Genomic DNA, 24926 nt, shown 5'->3' with positions numbered 1-24926 from the left:
TTTTCTTGGTGCACTGGTCTATCTAAATGCCAGTTAAAAGTCTATTCTAGGCTTGTAATTATTGCAAAATAATTCTGATCTTGGTATCTAATTACACCCACAAAAAGAAACAGAGAGGAAACAATCAAAAAAATCAACTTGCTGAATTCTGTTTGTAAATGAAACACACAAACTTTCTGTGTCATGTGAAAGTGACATTTTTTCCTCTTTTTTTTTTTCATTGTTTAGCCACAGAATTGAATTTGTGCTGAATGCACTGCTGCCCAGTGCAGCTTGGACATAAAATATTGTTTGGTTCCTGTATTTGAATTTCAAAAATGCAGACTGCAGTGAATTGCTGAAAAAAATACAACTGCTCTAAGTGCTGGTGAGAAGCACAAACATAAGCTGTGTACTCTCTTTCATTCTACCATAAATCAGAAATTCAACTCACATTAGTAAAATTACTGTGATTTAAATGCAATACTGAAGCAGAACTGAGTTCTGATTTTTCCCCTCAAATCTTTTATACTGACTTTTTCATAGATAAACATTCTGACAGACACCACAGAGGTAGAGACTCCAATCTCTATTAGCACAATAAGGTTAAAAGCAATTAATGTGTTTAATTTAAAACATGCTAGCTAATCAAAGCTACAAAAATTATATTCATTAGTGGTTTTTGGCCCCTGAAACACCACCAGTCACTAAAATTCTTGAACTTAAAGACTTTATCGTAAAACCTCCATATACTGGCTTTCTGTGGCCTCACATACTATGTCATCATTCATATAAATACATAATCAGCACAGAAAGGTTGCAAGTGATGAGTAATATCTTACATAACTACACACATGGTAGAAGGCTGCAAGTGACTAGGCATTAGAAGTGTAAGAAGTACCAGTCGCATGTGATAAAAATAAATTATCCACAAAGGTATCGTAGAGACCTAAAATAACCACATTCAATGACACCTCTCTATTATGTTACAACCCAAAGAGCTGGTAACACAGCTCTCGGTCTACGTAATACAGATGCTATTACATCACTACTTCACAATTCCAAGTGCTTACTATAATGTTATGTAATATAAAAATTAAAACACTGGCGAGACTAACAATGAGCAAGAGTTCCAGCTGATACCTCAGAACTCTGAACATAAGGCCATCAACCACAACTCATTCCAACTCTGCCAGGCATGTATTTCTTACCTTTGAATCTTCATTGCTCACTCCCAGCTCTAGCACAGCTCGAGGAGACTTCAGCTTCGCTTGCATGGACTCTGCCATTTGAAGATTAAGCTGCCATCCAATTGTTTCAAGCTATAAAACACAAATTTACATTACAATCAGATGGTACAGAAGCACTCGGGTCAACTTTTCAAGATTGTGAATGGTCTGTGTCAGTGAACACTATGTTAGGCTCTACAAATGTTAAGCATTTTTATACAATGCACATTCCGCAAATTCTCCTGGACTCCAAGACAGATTTGCTTCTGTCTCTTGCCAAATTTATCAGTTTAAATTGCTCGTGACCACCCGAAATAAAGGGATCTCGTATACCTCAGATCTGCTGGAACCAATCCATAAAACACAACTAAGGATCCAAAATATTTGGATATATATTACTCTCTCCTTGTGGAAGTTTATCAGCAAAGTTGTGGATTCAATTTTATTTTGTATTTATTTTTCTTTTAGGAAAAATTTAAAAATTACCAATAAATGGTAAACCAGCTAAAAATGGTAATATCTTAATCAACAAATCTACTCATGTGTGTTCTACCACAGAGATGTTAATGACAAAAATAATTCTGTGCTGCTTTTTAAATTGTGACTACTGAAAAGCCAAAAAACAGTTAAGCATGTAAGCAACAGAACTTCTAATAGAAAGCTACACAAAAATACATTTCAAATTGCTTTTTAATCATTAATCTAAAATTATATACAAACATTATCAAGCTACACCTCACGCATAGATGAAGTATGCAAGAACAGAACAAGTCTTTCACGAAGTAACCTACCTGGCCTTCTTGAATAAAGAAAAGTAGAAATACAGTCTTACCATCTAGCAGGTTAATTTGCATACAAGTTCTTTTTAATCTAGTGTTTCCCCTCTGCTAGTAAATATTGTGGGTGACTGGGTAAAAGTGAGCGTGTGCCACATCTCAGTTAATCTTTTACCAGTCCAACCAGAGGTGCTGTGAACAGCAGAGAAGCCAACACATGCCCTGCCTCCTACAGTGACAGCAATCTCTAGATGAAAGATAGGAAAGTGCGTGGCAGAAATATCTTCCATGGGCACAGATAAAAGACAGAACTTCCAAAATTTATTGCAGCTGTACCACTTATATTTATGCATTAATGTATGTTATATTTCATTTCTTTGTGTATTGCATCAATATTATTACCAATTACGTAATAAACACTGAAAGCCATATGACTAAGCATACCAAAATAAAAATTACATATCCTGACTATTAACCACTACTGCCTGGCCAAGACAGTCCAGGAGTTTTGGCCAAGGCCAAAAAGAGTTAATGGAAAAAACAGTCTCAGCCTGCCTTTGTGTACAGCTATAGGAACAAGACAATAGGAAGAACTTCAGCAGGTCAGCCTGCAGTCTGTCAGCTGCGCTGCAATAAATGTCCCTATTCAGGCTTCATTCTGTGGTAAAAATAAGGAAGTTTACACATTAAGCAAATCGCTGAAGGCATGCATACAACACAAACAGACCCAGCTAAAATGCTCTAATTCTGATCTAGCCCATTTTGTGGTAGGCATAGCTTTAGTAACAGTATGCCCACAGCCCATGAACTAAAGATGCTTTAAAAGACAAGTTTTATAAATTCTAAAAGCAGATTAATTTTTAGTCATAATTCTCTGTTTTGATTTCCTCTAACCTGCTTACATCTTGGTTGATGAAAATAATAGGGCACTGCCCCTCCCACCCAAAATTGCATCACAATCCAAAGTGGATTCTGTGAATGTGCTCAAGTCTACCACACTAATGGAAAAGTCTGCTAAGGCCCTGTGCTGACCAGTATCTAGAATCTTCCAGCAAATTATACCAGAATAACACAGCTGGAAAACATTTTTCTGTCCACAAAATTCATATAAAAGTAAGAAATTACATTTCGTTCTCTCAGAAGCATAAAGATCTTGTCTTAATCTAGGTTTTAGATCAAGAAAGAAGTTCAGTTCAGTGAAAGAATCCTATGAAAATTCATAATGGTCAACACAGAGGACCCAAATGCTGACTTATGGGCTAGTGGTGGGACCAGCTAGAAGCAGGCAACAGGAAACAGTACCACCTATTTTGTTAAAACATCTAACCACTAAGGTGAAATGCGGAGACAGTGAGCAAGCTCCGGAATGCAATGGGTCTTCATATTGCAGTCACTAAGGTTGAAGCCCCACGCTCCTCAGTTTAGAAAGGACTATCCGTTACTTAAACAGTTTATTATAGTAGCATGGAAAACCAAGCCTTAGACAAGCTAGTAGCTTATCCTGGATTATAAAAAATGCCACTAAAGACAAGAACAATATCCTAGGAAGCCTGACTTTTAAGACTTTTCTAAAGCTATTAAACAGTGTACTGTACGTAGCATGAAAAACAAACCATCAAAAGTAAACAAATTCAAATTTATGTCTTCTATTTCACTTTTAATACTCATCTATCCAGGAATATTGTAGAGGGCTCAGAACAAATACAATATATGTGGCAGCACAGTAGTGTGAGTTTATAGCTGAGCAGCAGCCATAACTCTTTTTTTATATTACTGTACCTTAAAATTACTTTGTTTTCTTGTACGATTCTTGTGTCTTTTCTGTTTTAAATATAGTTTTATGAGAACAAGTTTTGATTAACAAATAGCATGCTGCCTAAGGCTTCAAATTGGTCAGACTACTTATTTTCTTGAAAGAAAAATGTAACATGTGTTTGGCTATGGTCGTGTTTACTTAGAAAACATTCAACATCCTGAAATATCAATTAACCTTTTGAGAGTGGTGACATGTTTCTGCATGGCATTTGTGCCAAGGCACAGTAGTGGTAGCCAAAAGTGGTACATATTCTAGGGCAAATTTTTTCAAAAATGAAAGGAGTACAAAGTTATTTTCACTTCTGATACAAAATTTGCTATAGAAAACAAAATGTTTGGGAGGCTATATGGTGCCAGAATCTGCGATATATTACCTGAGAAGTATTGGGGCGGGGGGGGGAAGCATTTCTCCAAGACTAGCATGAAAATAAAGCCATATTTTTACTTACTGTAGACCTTTAGCTTCTTTTTACAATTTATTAGCAGTTTAGAAATGTGCAAGCTACCTTGCCACTGCAACAATAAACACCATTGAAAATGTACTATTTAGCAGTGTAAGTTCTCACCGATACTTGGCACTTATTTAACCTCAGGGTTATGTTTAGAAAACAAAAAAGCAGGTGCAAGCTGGAAAACAAGGAAAGGAAAAAACATAGATACTAAATAAAACCAATAGTAAGCATGTATGACAATGCTTCAGATCTCCTCCATGAATCCTACGGCAAAGAATTCAGGGTGACGAAAACACGAAGAAGCTAACCCTCAGTCCCCATGTCCATTGTGTTCCACTCAGGCTTCTGAAGAGAATACCATGACAGCCAGGACTAACAGGCAGGAAGAACCTATGCCCTTCTCCCTTCCGGCGTTCACTCAGCCCTAGCTGTAGAACAGGTAAGGTGGTACCTCCTACAAACGTAGTGCTGCTCCTCAGTGGCCATCCACACCTGTCCCAGTAGCAGATCCACACTAGAGGGCTGCCAGTTCACCTAATATGAGAATCTGACCCTTCATCTGTAGATCACTAACCCCTTTACAGGTACATAAATACATCATCTCTGCTCTGTCTATGATGAAGTCTATGATATCCACAGCTGTTTTCCTCCAGTGTAAAAACATGGGAGCTTCCAACTCATGCCCGCTGTCTTGTCCAGCAGACTACTTTCCATATGAAATAGGAGAGTGTAGAACTTTACATATTAGGACAAGATCATCAGCAATCTAATATAACTATAGTAAAACATTTGGGTGAAAGTCACCCTCTGCAAAAAGACCACTGTTGTGGTACATCTCCCCCAGCTGCTCGCCTTGTACCTGGGCCGCTCTAAGTTGCCTGACAAGCCTTGGCCTCTGAACAAAGGGTTTGGCAGTTGAGAACCCCTCAACCGTACCAAGCACTCTTGTGTAGCCAAGGAGGAGAGTGGCACTAAGTGTATCAGGGACGTGATCGCCTAAACAAGGTATGAAACACGAACAGAAATAATCAATTATCTCCAGACAATCCTGGCAGCAGTACCATTAAATCTTGAAAAATCACCTGCCTGGATTGTGGAAACTCACGGATGCCTAAAGTCAATCATCTCCCAGTCCTATAAATTCCTCCCTTAAACAGTCCTCCCTAAAGTCCCAAGTGAGACCCTTTGAGCTCTCCTGGACCACAGCGGACTGCGACCAGCACCTCCCTCTGAGTGGGACACCTCTCAGAGTCCATGAACCCTCAAGTTCACGATCAACTCAGAGGCTCGACTGTTCACCTGCTGAGCGATGCAAAGCATTCGATGTATTTGACTGAATTCGAGGGGGATATTTAATAGGTACCTTTGTACATATCTATCTCTTTTCTCTACATCTCCTTATGTGTCTCTATCTCTATATGCATGTGTGATTAAGGAATCTTAGTAAGTTTTAAGTTGACTATGCAGCTCAGTTTTATATGATTTGATACTGTGATTTATCTCAATATCATTAGTGAATTTAATTGTTAGTATTTTGTATTAGATTGTTGCCATCCTAAAGTTACACCAAGCACAAAATGTATCACCACACCAGAATGCCCGACACCCTATCCTTTTAGTCATAAACCATTGACCAAGTCAGGGACGAGAAGTGGGTTTAGCCACATCTAGACTCCTCTCTGAGAAGGAGTTTAGAAAGCAAGAGGGTCCACTCAGAACCTCGTGACTCAACAGGAGGGCATTCCTTTACCTTCCTTTACCTTAGTCATAAAATGGTTGACCAAGTCTGGGAGTAGCAGTGGATTTTGGTCCACTCTGCACCTTGTGACGCAACAGGAGGGTGTCCCCTACTTTCTCTCCTCAATATACACATTAACCCAATTCAACCCACAAGTAAATCATTCCAATTTAATTGTAATTTGGTTTCTCTCTCTATACCTTTTCCACATTGAATAAGTAATAGAGCAGAGCTTGCCTTCAAATTCTGTTAAGTTGCGCTTTTTACAAATTTATATTAAAATCATTCATTTTCTGATATCTTTGGCAGTGATCCTTTAAGTGGCCTAAATTACTCATTCACGACACCCACATGCACTAAATGTCAAGTCAGCTTTCACAGTTTATCTGATAGAACTTTAAGCACAATCTCCAACCAAATAAAGGATTTCACATAGCCAAAATTAACATCCACAGAATCCACCATTTCTCTCGTCACTAGCATAAAAATAGTATGTTTTTACATACTATTGTCTCTTTCTTGCATATTTTCACTACAGTTCCTTACTTTTACTTTTGACTGCCTATAAGCATTACTACAAATTAAACCAAAACTTAAAGAAATCAGATAAACATGAAAAGTTTCTATATTAGCTGCCAAAACTCAAAATACTTCTCCTTTCTCAACTACGTAAAGATATTTATCTTATAGTCTTTAGTAAGAAATCAAATAAATGTTCTTTGGCAAAGAAATTGAGTCTAAAAAAGTCAAGGAGAAAACAATCATCTTAGCTATACATGAACCAGTCTACAAGACTCAAAAATGAAGGACTAGACTTTGAGAGTGAAGGCATACTGTATGTCCAGAACAGGCATGTTACAGCGCTCGAACTTGAAGGACTAAGAACAAAGCCAAAGAACATAGCCAAACTCACAGTGGAAAAAAATGTTGGCAAGAACCTTAACTTGATAAAAGAAAATAAGTGGGAATACTGTGAAAAAGGGGAAAAATAAAAGTGGAAACAGAATTTCAGAAAATACATAAGTATCTAAAATGTTTTCCCTAATACTTCTAACTTAAGCCATTCAAAACTTCTAGAGGAGGGTCCAGTATTTTTAAGGGAGGAGAGGGAGAAAAGGGTTTAAATGCTCAGTGAGTACCACAGCAGGAAAAAGGGATATTTCTTCATTTTGGACTTGATCAGTATCACTGAGATCACATCTCCTGCCTGTCTCTACACCAATGTAGACTGGAAGCTTGTTTTAAATTTTAAATGGAAAACTGGACTTTTCATACAAATTATACACTTCTAGAAGGTGAAGCTTTCAGGAGGTCATCTAATATCATAACAAATCATTACAGGAACTATAGAAAACCAGCATTACTACCCTCAGAACTCACTGATGTAGCACAAACAGCTTACTTCTTACCCCAGTGCAAGCAGGATGCCATAATATCATGCAAACCGCTATTTCTCCTCTATGGGTAACCCATGATTTGGCATCTATTTGTCCCTTAGAAAGTGCTGTAAGCATTGACCTCAGAGAAAGCAAAGTAATGATAAGTAAACAAAGCATTGAACCTGAAAGAATTACAGTACGGAAATACTGCTTGGACACATAAAACCAACAGGACTGAGGTTTTCATAACAGTCAGACATTTAGACAGTTATGAAATAGTCAATCACTTTACAGCTAAAATTCAACGTATTATGAAGATCTAATTATTTCATTCAGATTCTTGCACTCCATTCTCTTGGCAATATTTGCTGGTTTCAGAACACCTATCTTTCCCTAAATGGAATTAAATATTATATACTTCACTTCTGTGTAATACTGAAACATAAAATCATAGTTTTCAGTTAATGAGAGAATAATTATATTATATTCAGAACACATACATGATTCAGAACATGCAGGCAAATGCAATTAAACAGCGTTATAGGTCAAGTATGATTTAACAAGCCACTATAGATAAACTGGCTACCGGAAAGATTATGAAGATCCTGGCATATCCATTATTAGCCTCTCAGACAAACAAATGACTATATGCACTTCTACAGGCAGAGAGAAAACTGCTGATTAGCATTCAGCAAAGAGCAAGAAAAATAATTCTCAAACTTAGAGTTTGATCTTAAAGTCTAAAAAGTAAGAAAAACGGACTTCTGGGCTGAACACTTGTTAATAAGCCTGATGGGCAGAGAATGCAGAAGCAATTCTAAATTAGTAGCAGTGTTCTGTACTTCTATGTCTGTTGGAGAAAAAAGCTTATGAAAGGCCTGGATGGGAACAGAACACATAGGATAAGCAAACTAGCATAGGCAATTTGTGAAATCCATTATTACTATTACAATAAATGCTTTTCAATATTGACAAACAGTAATTGTTAAAAATGTGGTAACATTACTACTACATTTGGTTATGTCTGAAAATCAACTATACAATAATACAATTTTTCAATTGTATTATTTCAGTGGGGTATTTCTCACATTGTCAATGGGTTATGATTTAGTTTGTCTGTTTGGACGTTTTTTAAAAGCATCAAAACCCCCCAACAACATGTGCCTTTTTAGAGAGCAAAAGGTTTTCATTACCCTGAAGTTGGTAAGGGGCTGTTGAAGCCTTTCAGATGAGTCATGACAATTTTAAAGCAAACTGAGCTTGTAGCCCACAGTCAGAATTAAGTGCCAGTAAGAAGAGTCTTCAGAATAACTATGTAACGTTGTAAATACTAAGAAGAAGAATGTGTACTAAGGAAATTATGGTATGATACTAAGTCTTATTCATCTAGTTCATAATGCACGTATCAGTTCAGTCCAACTGGCCTCTAGTGACATTACTAACTTGAGCACAGCTCAAAATAATTAACATTCCTTCCGAAAATTGAAATCTTGGCACAAAACTGAGTTCTTCTAATAGTACTACCTCTTGTGGTATTCATGGTGCTGAGATTAAGATGGACTTCCCTGTTATTGGTTGCCTGCAGCTTCTCATGGCACAAAATGCTGGTTTTGACTTGCATAGCTGAGAACTGACATGCAAGTCTCCCGACTTTGAGTCACTTCTGAAAAAGCCACTTCAGGATAGTTAAGTGCATCTATAGTTTCTTCTCTTCACAGGCAGTCTGATTCATTTGAGGACAGGCTGAAGCAGCGTAATTGACTTCATTTTTGTGAGATTTTTAAGGACTGAGTAATAGAAACAGAACGCCAAAAAGAACTTCTTACCAACTTACTGTTTACAGGTACCACACAAAATAGTCTTCTGTTAGGCAGAAGCCTAAAAAACTACTTCAGATAAAGTAGGACAGTTATAGTAACACAGAAATTAGTTTCATGCTCCACATAGGCCCACCCATCTGATTTTCAAATACTTTAATCCCTATTTTGAGAGGCCATTCAGTTCAAAATTACCTGGTATTTGTGATAACTTAGGTGTTACTGCACATGAGGTTATACCTTTCATATCATGAGGAAAAAATCTACATGCTTGTTTCTATAAAGCTTTTTCTGTAAAAAAACAAAGTAATATGCAAGTGTAATGGTGCTATTTTTCAGAGTTACAATCTCCTCATCTATTTCTACCAAATGTGGTATCTGTAAAAGCATTGTTATCAGTTTACACACAACAGCGACTCTTGGAACTAAGTTCAGCTTCAATACATCAATGTTGGAGTGCTTACTTAGTTTAAAGGCTACTTTAATTCAGTCAAAATAAATATCAATAACTTAAGATTCCAAAGTCTAAACCTCTCATAGTGTTAAGAATGAGTAACTAACACTACAGGAGAGTGCATAATATGGAGACCAAAACCCAGTCTTCAGCCCATTCTTGAGGGAGTAGATTTATGATAGCTGGAGAAACAAGGTTCAAGAACTACCCCTGAATAGCACCAGTGTGAGCAAAAACTATTAGATACTTTAAAAAGCCTGATAAATTCATAAAGTGCACTATGATGTGGCTGCTTGCAGTAGTGGGGAAAATGAACAACTAGATGTCTCTGCCCACATGTACCTTAGAAATGAACCTATCCTGCCCCCAAAGGCAACAATTACAGAGCAAGAAAAATTAAATCCTGTTTTAACAAATGAAATCAGAATTTTGCCTTTTTAACTCAGATAATTACTCACTCATTTCAGCTATTTTTCCCTCTACTTCCTGGCAAAATCTGGAAAAGCTGTTTAAGTAGCTTAAGGCATCCATAGTATAAGTCTCATTGAAGCTGTTACAAACAGTGAAGTGAGAGATAATGGCATATGAAAGACAACTTCAGCAAGTCTTTTTCTCCTATTATTACAATATATATAGAGAGAGTCCGGCTGAGACAGAGTTAATTTTCCCCACAGCAGCCCTCACAGTGCTATGCTTTGTACTGGTAGCTAGAAAGGTGTTGATAACACACCAGTGTTTTGGCTACTGCTGAGCAGTGCTCACACAGCATCAAGGCTGCCTCTCATTTCATTGTAGAAAAAAAGTTAGAATTTTCACATTTTAAAGTTTGTGGGTCCCCTCCCTTCACCTTTCAACAATCAAATTAGACTAAATATACTAAGTCATAACATAAATTAGTACCTTTAATTTAAAAAAAGAACTGCAACACGTATATATGGGTTTAATAAATTAGCTATCAGTTTTGTATGGATGAGAGAGTACTAAAGGTGTATGACATATTAAGAAAAGCATAGGTCTACAATGCACAACTCTGATATCAGACCTGTGTAAACACACCAACATAAAACTAGAGCAAACCATTAAGTGTGCTCTCTAAAATTTACAGCCTAAGATGCCAAATTTGCTCTCCATGAGCACACTTAGCATTGCAGAACCTAAAACTCCAAATCACATATGAAAACGTCAATTTTGCCTGCTGTGATGATGAAAATAGTTTAGGTAAGAGGCCAAGAGAAGGATGACAAAACATATCTGACTATGAACTCCTTCAAAAACTCTCCTTGTCTGCTTAAGGAAAGAATGTTAGCGCAAAGGAGACACCAGCAGGATGAAGCTGAAAGTGTACTCGATATAGCAAACGCGCATTAAAATAGAAAAAAAAGTGCACATTTTTAAGAGGAAGGCAATGAGCAACAGGCATAATTTGCCAGTCATCACAGGTAAGATCTTCATCACAGAAATATTCTGTAATCAGGAAGAGAGTGTTTCTTTTAAGGAAAGCCCAAGATCAAGCATCAGTTTCCTACTGATGGCAAACAAGCACTGGGGGTAGAGGAGATGACTCCATAAACACACTGATTTCTACTCTTTGCTGTTGCTACTGACTTCAGTTGTATTAAGGGAGCATGAGTATCTTTGAAGGAAGTTCTGGGTGTTGCAGCTTCTTTTCAGCACGCCTTACTGTAACAACTGCTCCATGGGTGAGGAAGTCTGCAGTGAAACAGCTGGATTTTCACATTGGTTGCATAAAGTTTCTGACTATAGTCCTCTACCGTATTTTGAATAGCAATGGAAAAACCTGACAATATATAGTATTTCAAAGTCTGTCCCCTTAATTTACAAACATATTCAACTTCAATACAATTCAGCATCCCCATTTTATAACTAGATTACTGAGGCATTTTGTAGTTTCAGTGAAAAGTACTCTTCAATGGCAGATTTAAAATCTGTAAGACTCAATTTTTATCCAGAGTTATGGGTCACAAATCAGCTGACAATACAAGGCAAATCTTCAAATTAAACCCAAGACTCAGAGCAGGCACCACAAAAATTGTATGTAACTATCAATAAAGCCTTAAATACATCCACCCATCCATAAAACAAGGTCAGGATAATAGGTGGTTGTTTTTTTTAAAAAGCATGAAAGTCTTTAATTACAAGACAGTCATTAACACATATGCACAGCCAAGTTAAGCAGGGATTGCATAGTCAACTATAGTGCCTCTTATTAAATTTTAAGACCAGACTTTGCAACCTTAATGATAGTTTTGCAATGTATCTTAGTTACATAGTTCTAAGAAAATAAGAATCACTGGACGGATCTCATCTATCTAGTCACAATACTAGAACACAATGTTGAATCCAATTTTGCCTTAATCTTACAGATATTGCAAGACCATCAGCAAACAATAAACAAAACAAAACAAAAAGGAAAGCAGCAACTATGTTTTTCACCAATAGACAAGAATAACCTTCTAGGCTCTGAAGTAGTACCGCATGCTATGATTGTCTCTAACTAGAAATAGTGGTAGTTGTAACACAAGGGCAAGGAAAGGCAGATGGACAGTGAATTTCAGAATCCTGTAAAAAGATTCACTACATAGAACAATTCCCAGAGAAAAAAAAAATCTTAAAGTTTAAAAAACAAAGAGAAACTATTTGAGTGGGTTTGTATCTTAACCTCAAAAGAAGGCATCAATGGACTGAAGATAGGTTTGGCCAAAGACCCATTCAAGTGGTTAAACCAAGTGAACAGGATAGAGAGACACTGAAGAGAGCAACAGGTCGTGCATTATGTTTGCTGTGCAGCTCTCAGATCCCGCACCAGAACTTTCCCTAATTATACCAGTAACTTTAAGAGGCTGAAAACAAATAAAATGAGAAGCAGTAAGTGTATTAATTTTGTAAATTGGAAGTTTCAGCATGTAACTATTGCTAGAAAAAGCAACAGGAGCAACCCAAAAAGCCAGTACCTCAGTTATCTCTTGGAGGGGATTTGAATATGAAGAGCATATTAAAAATAGAAAAAGAAACTGAGATTTAACTCTAAATGGAAAGTCTGCACAAATTATCTAGCTAAAGCCATCTTATTTGGTGAATATGTAAGATGAGTAGATTCCTCATGATTGGCTCTCTCTTCAAGATTGGCTCTCTTCTGGAGGGTTAATTTCCTCTAACTTCCCATCTTTGTCTGCAAGGATAAAGTCCTATTTCTCTTTGGCAAACCTTACTTAGCACATATGCCAGGAAAAGTGGTATTTTCAGACTTCTTCATTCAATATTCAAACCAAACCCCTTCACATCTTTAATCTTTGAATTTAAAACAGGAAAAGACATGCACCAAAAAGTACCAGTGTACTTCAAAAAGGAGGAAACAAAAGAAATAATATGACATTAAATTGGTAGACTTGTGCTAAGAAGCAACAACTTCAAAAGACTTTTCCCTAATTGAAGTTACTGCAGGTTTTCATCTTTACATGTATTTTAACTGATAAGCAGGTAGCTTGAAAGCAAACAGAAAGGGACTGTATGACAAACATTAGAAACAGCACTCAAGTTTCCAAAACCCTAGTATTTAGGGATTCACTTTGTGGTGTTGTGCTCTGTCTCCCTCTGGGAAATTTGTGGGCACAGAGTTGCAGTAAAAATATGCACCAGTCTACAAGCAATTACATGAAAAAGTCATAGCTGCCTGGCTCTTTCATCTAGCAGAAGAATATATAGCAAGATCCAACACTGGGAAGATAAACTTAAGACAGATTTTAATTAGAGATAAGGCACACATTTTTATTAACCATAAAAAATACCCCAGAAATTACCTGTCATTTCAAGCTTTAAAATCACAACCAGACCCCTGTTTCAAAAGCTTTTTTACACATTGAAGAAAAATTATGGTTTGTACTACACAGGAAGTTACACAAGATAAGCATGGTACTCCTTTGTAACCTTAAAAGATGCTATTTTGCATGTAGGAACAGAACAAATGTTTCAGATTATTTTAATCATTCTCAAAATGTACCTTCTTCCAACCTTCATCATTTGCACTTTCTTGGTAAAAGACAGAAGAGGGTAAGAAGGACAGGAAGAAACCCATTAAAAAAATCCTGAAGAAGTAGTACCTAAAAATTGCACACAATTAAAATACATACTAAAAAAGCCGGGTGAGTGGAAGATTAAACAGACTCGGTTGTGCTGTAGCTGGCTATTAAAATAAATCTCGGTTGGTATAAAACTGTGTCTTTACTACATATTTCATCATTTGTGTTCTCTTTTCCACTGTGTGTGATGGCATCGTATAATGCAAGTCGGTTCACAATTCACTGTGACAATGCCCGTAGGTACGGTCTTTGTGACCTCTGTTTGTCACTGTAAGAATGACTAGTGGATCAGACATGACCAAGAAACTGAAGGATTCCTTCTCTTTGAGTTGTACTCCTCCTTTTTTTGCATTTATTCTAATGTCAGAAAGAATTTTTCCCCCACAACACACACAGAGAGTATGCCAATTCTCTTCTTTTTTGTCATAACCACCATAGGATGCATGTGTTTTAGAGTATTTCTGTACGTTTGCCAGCATTTAGCAGAGGGAACTTAGCATATTCATATTACATATACACCCCTTAGCAAGAAGGCCAGTTTCTGAGAAAACTACTTTCAGAGTTTTTCCCCAGATGGCTTCAAACAGCCAGTCAAGATACAGAATTGACAGCTCTGTCAAGAATTTTAGGTATGTAATTTCGCTAGTTGCATTCCCACGCATCATTACATTAAGTAATGCTGTCTGAATGCTATAAAAAACTTCTCCTGCTTGGCAACATAGGACTCTTACCTTTTTTATTATATATATTTTAAAGATACTCTGAATAGTTTACCAAAACAAGAAAGCTATGTCGCATTTAGCTTGACCTGCCTTTAAAAGAGATAGATTTACACAGAGTACCAAAAAATATACAGAGAACATAATACAGAGGGAGTAGGAGAGCGGGGGGGAGAGCAACAGAATTGATGAAAAACTGCCCTAAGAACTCAGTGAACCCTACTAAAACGCTCGCTCTTCTTCACAGAGAAGAGAAAATACATTTTAATCTGATCAATATGTGTACTTATTTCTAAACTGATAGATTACCAAGCAAAGACTTAAAAACTGGACCAGATTGATATCAGACTATTATCACTGGCATATCATTCTAGAGGCTAAATTAAGAACGCATTGAAAAAAAACCCTGATACAAATACCATCATTCTAATTGACTAGGATTGCATTATACAGCAGAAATAATATAATAAAGGGACTGCCAGATGAGAAAGATTCAAAGAACCAATTATTGCAAAAGGAAAATATACATAATTAATAACCCTTTGGAGCTGAAGACTGCCTATAGTTCAGTGAAGAAAAATGAAAAGATGAAGTGAGAAAATAAATACCATTAAACAGTACAGCTTTAGTTTAACTCTACAGTTGTTACTCATTTCTCTATAACATCCTATCAACTAAGCAGTCTGCACAAAAAGTGTCAAAGACCGATGTTCAAAACAGAACATTTTTACTCTAACAATTAGGAGTGTTCAATATGCCACAGAAAACTTCACCTAATCAGCATTCTGTGAAATACTTACTCTGTTGCTCTAACAAACTCAATTTCGCTTGTCACCCTAATGAAGCTATCAGCCAGTGCATTACCACCTACATCTCTTGCATAGAACTGACAGACCCAGAACCCAGAATGCTAGTTTTTACCGAGTTGTACCTTGTAGGCGAGAAGAGAACCTAGTTTAAGAGAAATAGCATCACAATACAAGCAAAATATCTGAAAGAAGTTACTTCTCATAATAACTAGTCATCTGGAGTCCAAATCTGAGCACTGCTGCAAGCTAAAAGATGCAGTGGCCTGCTCTCTCAAAAATGGCAATGAGCCAAATTAATTAGTAATATTATGAAATAATAATTCTGGGCAGTCAGCTACCCACTAGTTTTGGCCATCAGTTAATCAATCTTCAGTTCTTCCATCAATTTGCCCAAAGGTTCCAACGTTTGCGTGATACGGAAATGATACCTCTAAATAAAAAAACTTTCAATCATTTTATGTTGTCTTAAAACAGAAATGAAAGATTAGTGCCTAGTCCTTCTTGTCCTACAGAAAACATAGTGGCAGCATTTCAGTACTTCCAAAACACACAACTTCTAAGTACCAGATGCCAGGAGACTCAGAATTATTTTGCCAGTTGGGATTTTAGTAAAACACTTTCAAATGAACATAAAATTGCAACTGGATCTTTCTTAGTTACATTGCAAACTTATCTTGTACAGAGTTTCCCTGAACACCCTCTCATGCTGGAACAGAACTGGAAGAATCTCAGTAATACTAATCATGACCCTGATTCTGCACTCGGATACAGATGAGCAATCCCATACATACACCAACTGAAGCCATTATAAAGAAAATTTGGTAAGTGTAAAGAAAAGTACATGGCAAGCAAAAGCATCAAATATTCACACATGCTCTGAAATCTAAATTAATAAGTAGTCCTGCACAGCACCTTAACAGGCCAGTAAAAGCCCCTACCAAATATGCAGTGACAACCAAAAAGCCCGTATATACTTTTTTAAAAATCTGTATTCATAGAATCATATAATGGGTTGGGTTGGATTGGAAGGGACCTTCGAAGATCACTTAGTCCAACCCTCCTGCCGTGGGTAGGGCCATCTGTCACTAGATCACATTGTTCAAAGCTCCATCCAACCTGACTTTGAACACTTCCAATGATGGGCCATCCATAGTTTCTCTAGGCAACCTCTTCCAGTGTCTTACCACCCTCATCACCAAAAGTTTCTTCCTTATATACAACCTAAACCTACCCTCTTTCAGTTTAAAACCATTGCTGCTTGTCCTGTCATTACAGGCCCTGCTAAAAAGTCTGTCCTCATCTTCTTAGAAGCCCCCTTTGAGTACTGGAACGCTGCGACAAGGTCTCCCCAGAGCCTGCTCTTCTCCAGACTGAACAACCCCAACTCTCTCAGCCTTTTTTCATAGCAGAGATGTTCCAGCCCTTGCATTATTTTCATGGCCCTCCATGGCCATCCCTCCGAAAGGGCTAGATGAATCTGGTGAATCAACAAATGGTTACAGGGCTGGTGCCACAGCCAAGGGTTCAGCTACTTAGACCATGGGACTTGCTTTGAGAAACCTGGTCTTACTGGGTGCTGATGGGGTCCATCTGTCGGAGAAAGGGAAGAGCATCTTCGGTCATAGGCTTGCCAAGCTCTTGAAGAGGGCTTTCAACTGAAGTTGCGGGGGGAAGGAACCTCAATCCATCCAGCTCCTACCAGTTTGACACCAGTGCCAGCAATAGATGCCCAGAGAAGGATCACAGGTCAGCAGGAGAGCACCTGAAGAGCAGCACAAAGGAACTCCAGCCACTCCAGCCACTAAGTCAGATTCATCAGGGGCCCAACTTAAATGCTTCCATGCAAACACAAGTAGTATGCAGAATAAACAAGAGGAGCTAAGAGACACGCACACGTCTGCAGGGCTATGATCTTATTGGCATCATGGAGACCTGGTGGGATGGCTTCTATGACTGGAATGTTGGAATGGAAGGATACAAGCTCTTTTAGGAAGGACAAGAAGAGACAAGGAGGGGGTTCCACCCTCTATGTCAATGACAAGCTGGAGTGCGTGGAACTCTACCTGGGGATGGAGGAGCCAACCAAGATCTTATGGGTCAGGATTAAAGGGATGGCAGGGACAGGTGACATTCTGGTGGGGGTCTGCTACAGGACACACAACTAGGAAGACTGAGCAGATAAGGCCCTCTATAAACAGACAGGAGCAGTCTCACGTTCACACGGCCTGGTCCTTAATGGGGTCTTCAACTACCCTGATATCTGTTGGACAGACAACACAGCAGGGCATAAGCAACCCAGGAGGTTCCTGGAATGTGTTGATGTTAACTTCCTGCTACAAGTGATAGAGGAGCCAACAAGGAGAGGTGCTATGCTATTGTTCTCTCAAATAAGGAGGGGCTGAAGGGGAAATAAGGGGAATCTGAAGCTCAAGGGCAGCCTTGGCTGCAGTGACCATGAAATGGTGGAGCTCAAGATCCTTAGGGCAGCAAGGAGGGTGCACAGCTAGCTCACTGCCCTGGACTTCAGGAGAGCAGAGTTCAGCATCTCCAGGGATCTGCTTGGTAGAGTACCATGGGATAAAGCCCTGGAGGGAATAGGGGCCCAAGAAAGTTGGTTAATATTCAAGGATCACCTCCTCCAAGCTCAGGAGCAATGCATCCCCACAAAGAGGAAGTCAGCAAAAATGACAGGAGGCCTGCATGGATGAACAAGGAACTCCTGGACAAATTCAAACACAAAAAGGAAGCCTACAGAGGGTGGAAGCAAGGACAGGTAGCTTGAGAGAAATACAGAGAAATTATCCAAGCACCCAGGGATCAGGTTAGGAAAGCTAAAGCCCTGACAGAAATAAATCTGGCCTGGGACATCAAGAGCAACAAGAAAAGCTGCTAAAGGTATGCTGGTGATAAAAGGAAGACAAGGGGAAAATGTGAGCCCCCTCTGGAAGGAAATGTGAGACCTGCTTACCCGGGATATGGAGAAGGCTGAGCTACTCACGACTTCTTTGCCTCAGTCTTCACCGGTAAGTGCTCAAGCCATACCACCCAGGTCACAGAAGGGAAAGACAGGGACTGGGAGAACAAAGAACTGCTCACTGTAGGAGAAGATAGGGTTCAAGACCATGTAAAGAACTTGAAGGCACAGAAGTCCATGGGACCTGACGAGATGCATCAGCGGGTCCTGAGGGAACTGGTGAATGAAATTGCTAAGCCACTATCCATCATATTTGAGAAGTTGTGGCAGTCCAGTGAAGCTCCCAGTGACATGGAAAGGGGAAACATAACCACCATAATTAAAAAGCGTAAAAAGGAAGACCCTGGGAACCACAGGCCAGTCAGTCTCACCTCTGTGCCCCGCAAGATCATGGAGCAGATCCTCCTGGAAACTACGCAAAGGCAAATGGAAAATAAGGAGGTGATTGGTGACAGCCAATGTGGCCTCTCTAAGGGAAAATCCTGCCTGACAAATTTGGTGGCCTTCTGCAACAGGGTTACAGCATTGGTGGATAAGGGAAGAGCGACTAACATCATCTGCCTGGACTTGCGCAAAGCATTTGATACTGTCCCACACAGCATCCTTCTCTCTAAATTGAAGAGACATGGATTTGATGGATGGACCACTCAGTGGATGAGGAAATGGCTGGATGGTCGCACTCAAGAGAGCTGCGGTCAATGGCTCAATGTCCAAGTGCAGACCAGTGACAAGTGGCCTTCCTCAGAGGTCAGTACTGGGACCAGCGCTGTTTAACATCTTTGTTGGCAACACGAACAGTGGGATTGAGTGCACCCTCAGCAAGTTTGCCGATGACACCAAGCTGTGTGATGTGGTTGACATGCTGGAGGGAAGGGATGCCATCCAGAGGGACCTTGACAGTCTTGAGAGGTGGGCCCATAAAGTTCAACAAGGCCAAGTGCAAGGTCCTGCACATGGGTCAGGGCAATCCCAAGCACAAACACAGGCTGGGAAGAGAATGAATTGAGAGTAGCCCTGACAAGAAGGACTTAGGAGTACTGGTGGATGAGAAGCTCAACATGACCCGGCACTGTGTGCTTGCAGCCCAGAAAGCCAACCATATCATGGGCTGCCTCAAAAGAAGCGTGACCAGCAGGTTGAGGGAGGTGATCCTGCTCCGCTACTCCACTATGGTCAGACCCCACCTGAAGTACTGTGTTCAGCTCTGGAGCCTCCAACATAAGAAGGACATGGATCTGCTGGTGTGAGTCCAGAGGAGGGCCACAAAGATGATCAAAGGGCTGGAGCACTTCTCCTATGAAGACAGGCTGAGAGAGGTGGGGTTGTTCAGCCCAAGAGAAGAGAAGGCTCTGGGGAGACCTTATAGCAGCCTCCCAGTACCTGAAGGGGCCTACAAGAAAGCTGGAGAGAGACTTTTTACAAGGGCATGTAGTGATAGGAGAAAAGGTAATGGCTTTAAACTGAGAGGAGACTTAGATTAGATATAGGAAGAAAATCTTCAGTATGAGAGTAGTGAGGCACTGGAACAGATTGCCCAGAGAAGCTGTGGATGCTCCATCCCTGGAAGTGTTCAAGGCCAGGCTGAATGGGGCTTTGAGCACCCTGGTCTAGTGGAAGGGGTAGTTCCGCTGCTCCCTGCACAGCATGGGGCATGGAACTAGATGATCTTTAAGGTCTCTTCCAACCCAAACCATTGTATGATTCTATGATAACAGTCATACTCCTTTTACATACTTAATATTGCTTCTATGAGAGAAACGAACAGCATAAATCATTAACTTATACACAGCCATGTAAAGAAGTACCTATACAGAGGGCACATTTATTGGGTCAATTGTTTTAGATATAATACCTATATATACACGTTGCAGAGAGTATTAATAATTAGATACACATCTCATTTCACAAAGAAAAAAGTTAATATAATCTTTAAATCTAAAAACCTAAATTGTAAATCTAATCTAAAAAGCTAGTACTCTGGTCTAAGTATTTTTCAGGATTCTAACTTTTTTTAAATTTTTGTTTAATTCAAGGTGTTGATGAAAGTTTACAGCAAGTTCGCTATTATAACAACGTATCACAAGAGAATATTTTGCCCACTATTTCTCAATGTACAGAAAGATAATACAGCAAATATGTGCTGATAATCACTTCCAGAATATAGACGGAAATAATGAAGGGATCATGCAGTCATCGACTGCACTCATAAGACATTACAAGGAGATTCGTAAGATTACAAGGAGAGGGCAAGTTCTTCTTCCATTATTTCCTGCAACTTCTAAAATATTTTACCTCTGTGTGCCTTGTTAGCAGAATAAATACTTCATTTAGCAATTAGTTCTCTGAATTGGGGCTTTGGATTAAAGAAAGGTTCTCTTGAACTTTTGAGGTTTTAATTCAACTAAAGTATAAAGGATTAAGAGGTTTTCAAAACAAACTGAGAAAGTAAATTAAAGTTCAAACTCAAATTACACCTTAGAGTCTACACTCACACTCAAACTGACACTCAATTTGTCATCTAGGCTAGGAAAATAGAAGGAAAAAGCAGCAAGTGAAATGATGCTTTAAGCATATATAGAGGCACACACCTATATTTCAACCTGCTTTCATACTAAAAAAACAAGTAAGTTGCATTATGATATTTTGGCAGTTGCTTTTCCGCAAGCTTAATTACAAATGACAGTTTAAAAGTGCATTATATTGGATGTAATATACTAGGAAAATGCCATGCCATTATAAGAGATCGTGATGAAGTCACAAAGAATCTCCAAAGTTGTAACATAGACCAGAACCACTGTATGTTGCAGGGCTCACAAAACTGCAGACAAGAAACAAAGCAATGTCATCTCCAAATTAGGTCACAGAAGGACCACAGGTGTGTATCGTACAAGGTCCAAATAAAAGAGGATCAAAGGTGTTTTTATTAGTTTCTCACAGCCAAAGACCCAGCAGTAAAATATGTATTAGTGCACAGTCTGTCTGAAGAAAATTCTCAGACAGCTGCTTTGTAGGATATCTTCAGAATTGCCTTCCATTCTGCACACATATGCTGTAGTTTGAAAAGTTAGCATTATAAACTTCCATGATTCTCCTTGGTTTTCAAATTACCTCCTTCAATGGACAGTCATACCTGCCTATATACTCACTGTATCACTGATCATTTAAACTTTGAGGCTTGTATGCTTGGCATTGGTAAATATTACCTCAGAAAGACAGAAGCCAAAAATGCCTTGTTCAACTCAAATTTTTTTTGCATACTTACATTATCAGTCATTTACTTGGTTAAGTTCATGAGTTACTGTAATTTTGCACATGAAAATTCTACAAGTTTTGTGTCTAAAATGAACCAGTTTTACAAAGGATCAAGTTTAAATACTGTGGAAAAATCTTCTGTGATGCAATTCTGAATATCTGATCCACAGACATATCTTGTCTTCTTAAAATGTGCATTTTACAGCTAAATATAATTCTAGGTTTATTTAGGTGTAAACCTGCTGGTACAAATAACGTTGTTCTGTTTCTGTCAGTGTTATGTGTACCTTACACATAAAAATTATTTTCTATGTATATTTTACTAACCAAATCATAAAGTAACAAACTGAATCTTATCCCAACAAGGTATACAGCAACGGTAAAAATAAAGCAAGAATAACTGAGTCAGAGTTCCACGATTCTTTTGATCCATTTGATCCTGGCTGATACTGATGTCTTCTGTATACATCTTCTAATGAAGCTGAAGAGTTACTATGAATCAACTGAAGGATGTTATTATACCTTCTTATAGATGTAGACATTTATGCCTAAAGACACAATGAGACTTCCACAGCATGTACCAAAGTTTTAACTGGTAACAGGCACATATGAAGCAAGATTATTATGCCATCGTAGAAAACTATATCAAAATCGTAGTAAGCTTCTCACAAAATGCACCATCCAATCAGCTTACAAAATTAAATATGGCAGGAGCTCAGATACACTTTACATAAAGAGAATCAATAGGCTGATGAGCTAAACTACTACAAGTGTTCATGAACACATTTTACCCCTGCCCTATTGTAAAGCATGTTCACAAACATCTCCAAGTGGTACGTAACTTGCATTACTTTGCATTGCTAACAGTGCACGCATAGTCAGTTTCCAACAGTTAACAGCAGCTCAGCGAACATGTAACATCTCTTTAAGACAATGGAACTCCACCGCCTTGATCACATTTATCTACTACCTAGTAAGTACCCTTCTTATTTGCCAGTACCTTAGCTTGCCACAAACTTTAAACTCCCTTATCTAAAACAAACCTACACAGCTTTATGCTCTCTTAGAAAAAAACATTACCTTCTGAGGGGCCAAAACCCTCTGCCTGAACTTTTCAATTGTATCTTGACCTGCAGCTGCCCATGCACTGGCAAATGCTTCAGCTTTGTCTTGATCCAGGTGAATGCTTTGCAGCTGTTGTTGCAATGAAGCAGGCTTCAAATTATGATAGACTGCCTGTTAAAGGAAAAATAACTGTTGTCGAGAACTGCTCTGCAAGTTGTGTCAGATATATTCTACCACAGATGGCACCATGTTCACACAAGATTTTTACTAACAACACTACTGTGGGACTACAAGCATCTTAACACTCTGTTCATCTTAACACTCTGACTGAGAAGACAGAAAAGTGTAACTATCTCAATGGTTATCTCAAAATTACAAATTACTCTTCTCAAGACAGACAAACTGAAAAAACGCATATACAAGCTGGATCTGAGTGTGTGTGTATGTTTCCACTGTACATAATGCCAAAGCAGCTATCGCTGGAAAAAACCTGGGCTTTTAAGTCAATTGTGACCATGAAGAAAGGATAACTTTTCCAAATTCACACTCTTCAAGCAAGCTTGAATACTCTGAAAAGACAGGAACAGTTTGACAAAAAAAGTGAGTTAGATAAAGCCTTCCTATTAGCATAAATTTTTGTGGTAAACACTCGATACGGTATTCTGGTCTCCACTTTCAAAATCAGGACTCCATCAGCACCAAGGTGGGGAAAAAAAAAGAAAAAAGAAACAATACATGTGGCAAAGACCACGCAGCAGTCTTCTTACCTATAATGTGCCCATAGACCGAAGGGCTGTTAAAAAAGCTACACTCTGACAGAGCAAGCAGCTACTCTAAGAAGCATAGTTATCAGTGGGAATACATATTCCGTCTGGGACTCTTCTTTGGGCAGATATTAATATCCTTCCCTTTGTTTTATTAAATGTAAAAGAAGTACTAGGAGAGACAGAACTGCTTTTTCTGTTCGTGCTCAATAATCATCATCTAAATGAAGCCATCTGGTGAAATTAGGATCAGGCAACGAAGTTTGCTGTTCAGTTGAGATGAAAATTCAGTATTGCAATCTGGATGTGGCCTCAGGTTTCATTTTGATTTTTCAGTGGATAGGAGCCATGGGGCGGATTGTTTTCTTTCTAACTCTGTGGAATGTGTTAACTAAGTGAACTAATCATAAGCTGACATGCGTAAGAAAGGACAAGATTCAAATCCCACAACAGATCATCAGTATGCACACACTCTGCACAGACTGCACTTACTACACTTGCATGAAATGGATGGGTAACATTGTGGCCGTGACTTCCAAGAAAGTTAGCAGATTTACCAGGCAGTACATTGGCTTCCCAGCCTCAGTAGTGGTAGACTGTAGAACCAGAAAACCTTCTCTGTTTACAAGATACTACACCATGCAGTCACCTACTCATTCAGATCCTAGAGCTACCTCAGGTGTGCCTGTTCACCTAAGTAGAGACTCTGTATTTTTCTGTGCATGAAAATTTTCCATAACTGACACTTCATGTAACTTAAGTGGTGCTCAATAATGCCATCTAGTATTTTCCTTAGAGGAATTAAGAAAATGCATGTCTGGCTTGCTTGCAATGAATAAGAGGAAAGACTGTATCTCATAATTATTAAGACTTCTCTTGTAGTCATGCAGAGCTCGCTTCCACCACCTATATTTATATTAGCTGGAAACTCACTCCACAAATGCAATGACTCCAATCCACATCAGGAAGGCATGCAAACAAAAACAATAAAATCATACCTCCAAAACATACACAATATACTACAGACACGTTTTCACTAATTCTTTTTTAACTTGACTTTTGTATTTTTGAAATCTACAATCAGATAAAAAAATACATATATCAATTCATAAGGATAGAAACAAGGTACCTGTTCTAAAATGAATGATACAGTTTCAAGAACTAGATGAAGATCCTGCTTTTCCAGCGAAAAAGCTATTTGAAGTTTCTCCTCCTCCTCTTCACTGAAGCTACTTTCAGTCTGAAGCACAAAAGTGGTTAGTCCTAACATTCCGTTTAGTGACCAAGAACATACTTGTCAAAACAAAAACTTTCCCCCCATTTTTATAAACATAGTGGCTGTACAGTTGTTTCCAAATAGAAGAAAGAAAGTAAAGCTCTTTTCCAACAGAAAAATACAATGCAATCCCTCCCAGTGAAAATCAAAGGTCAACAGTATTAGATGAGAATTTATCTGGATTACTTGAAATACATCACAAGAAAATGCTTTTTCTTTGTACCTGAGAGACACTAAAGAAATATTTTTCTTTCAACTACCAGATCATCTCCAACAACCTTTTATAAATAAAAATAAGAAAAGTACTAAGTGCATTACTTGAATCAAACCC

At 38.5% G+C, this 24926-nt stretch overlaps 1 protein-coding gene across 1 annotated transcript; it reads right to left on the bottom strand.

The window, feature by feature from the left end:
- Nucleotides 1-451: 451 nt before the first annotated feature.
- Nucleotides 452-24589, bottom strand: COMMD10 (COMM domain containing 10). Its single transcript, XM_010295795.1, has 4 exons — nt 24449-24589; nt 22571-22726; nt 1178-1301; nt 452-568 (listed from the first exon to the last, which is right to left on the bottom strand). Coding segments are annotated over exons 1-4 (423 nt in total). The 3' UTR covers nt 452-566.
- Between the last annotated feature and the right edge of the window lie 337 nt (nt 24590-24926).

Source organism: Phaethon lepturus, unplaced genomic scaffold (assembly GCF_000687285.1).
Source record: "Phaethon lepturus isolate BGI_N335 unplaced genomic scaffold, ASM68728v1 scaffold10191, whole genome shotgun sequence".
Taxonomy (NCBI): domain Eukaryota; kingdom Metazoa; phylum Chordata; class Aves; order Phaethontiformes; family Phaethontidae; genus Phaethon; species Phaethon lepturus.
The sequence above is the reverse complement of the archived record's forward strand: the minus strand, read 5'-3'. Positions and strand labels throughout refer to the sequence as shown.

What these genes read in the sequence shown, in the direction of transcription:
- COMMD10 (XM_010295795.1), bottom strand. Translation starts at nt 24,589, where the DNA reads ATGTTAGGACTAACCACTTTTGTGCTTCAGACTGAAAGTAGCTTCAGT. An exon ending in TATCATTCATTTTAGAACAG is followed by an intron (nt 22,727 to 24,448) that starts GTACCTTGTTTC and finishes TTCCTTTAACAG; the next exon opens with GCAGTCTATCATAATTTGAA. An exon ending in GGGTTTTGGCCCCTCAGAAG is followed by an intron (nt 1,302 to 22,570) that starts GTAATGTTTTTT and finishes TGTGTTTTATAG; the next exon opens with CTTGAAACAATTGGATGGCA.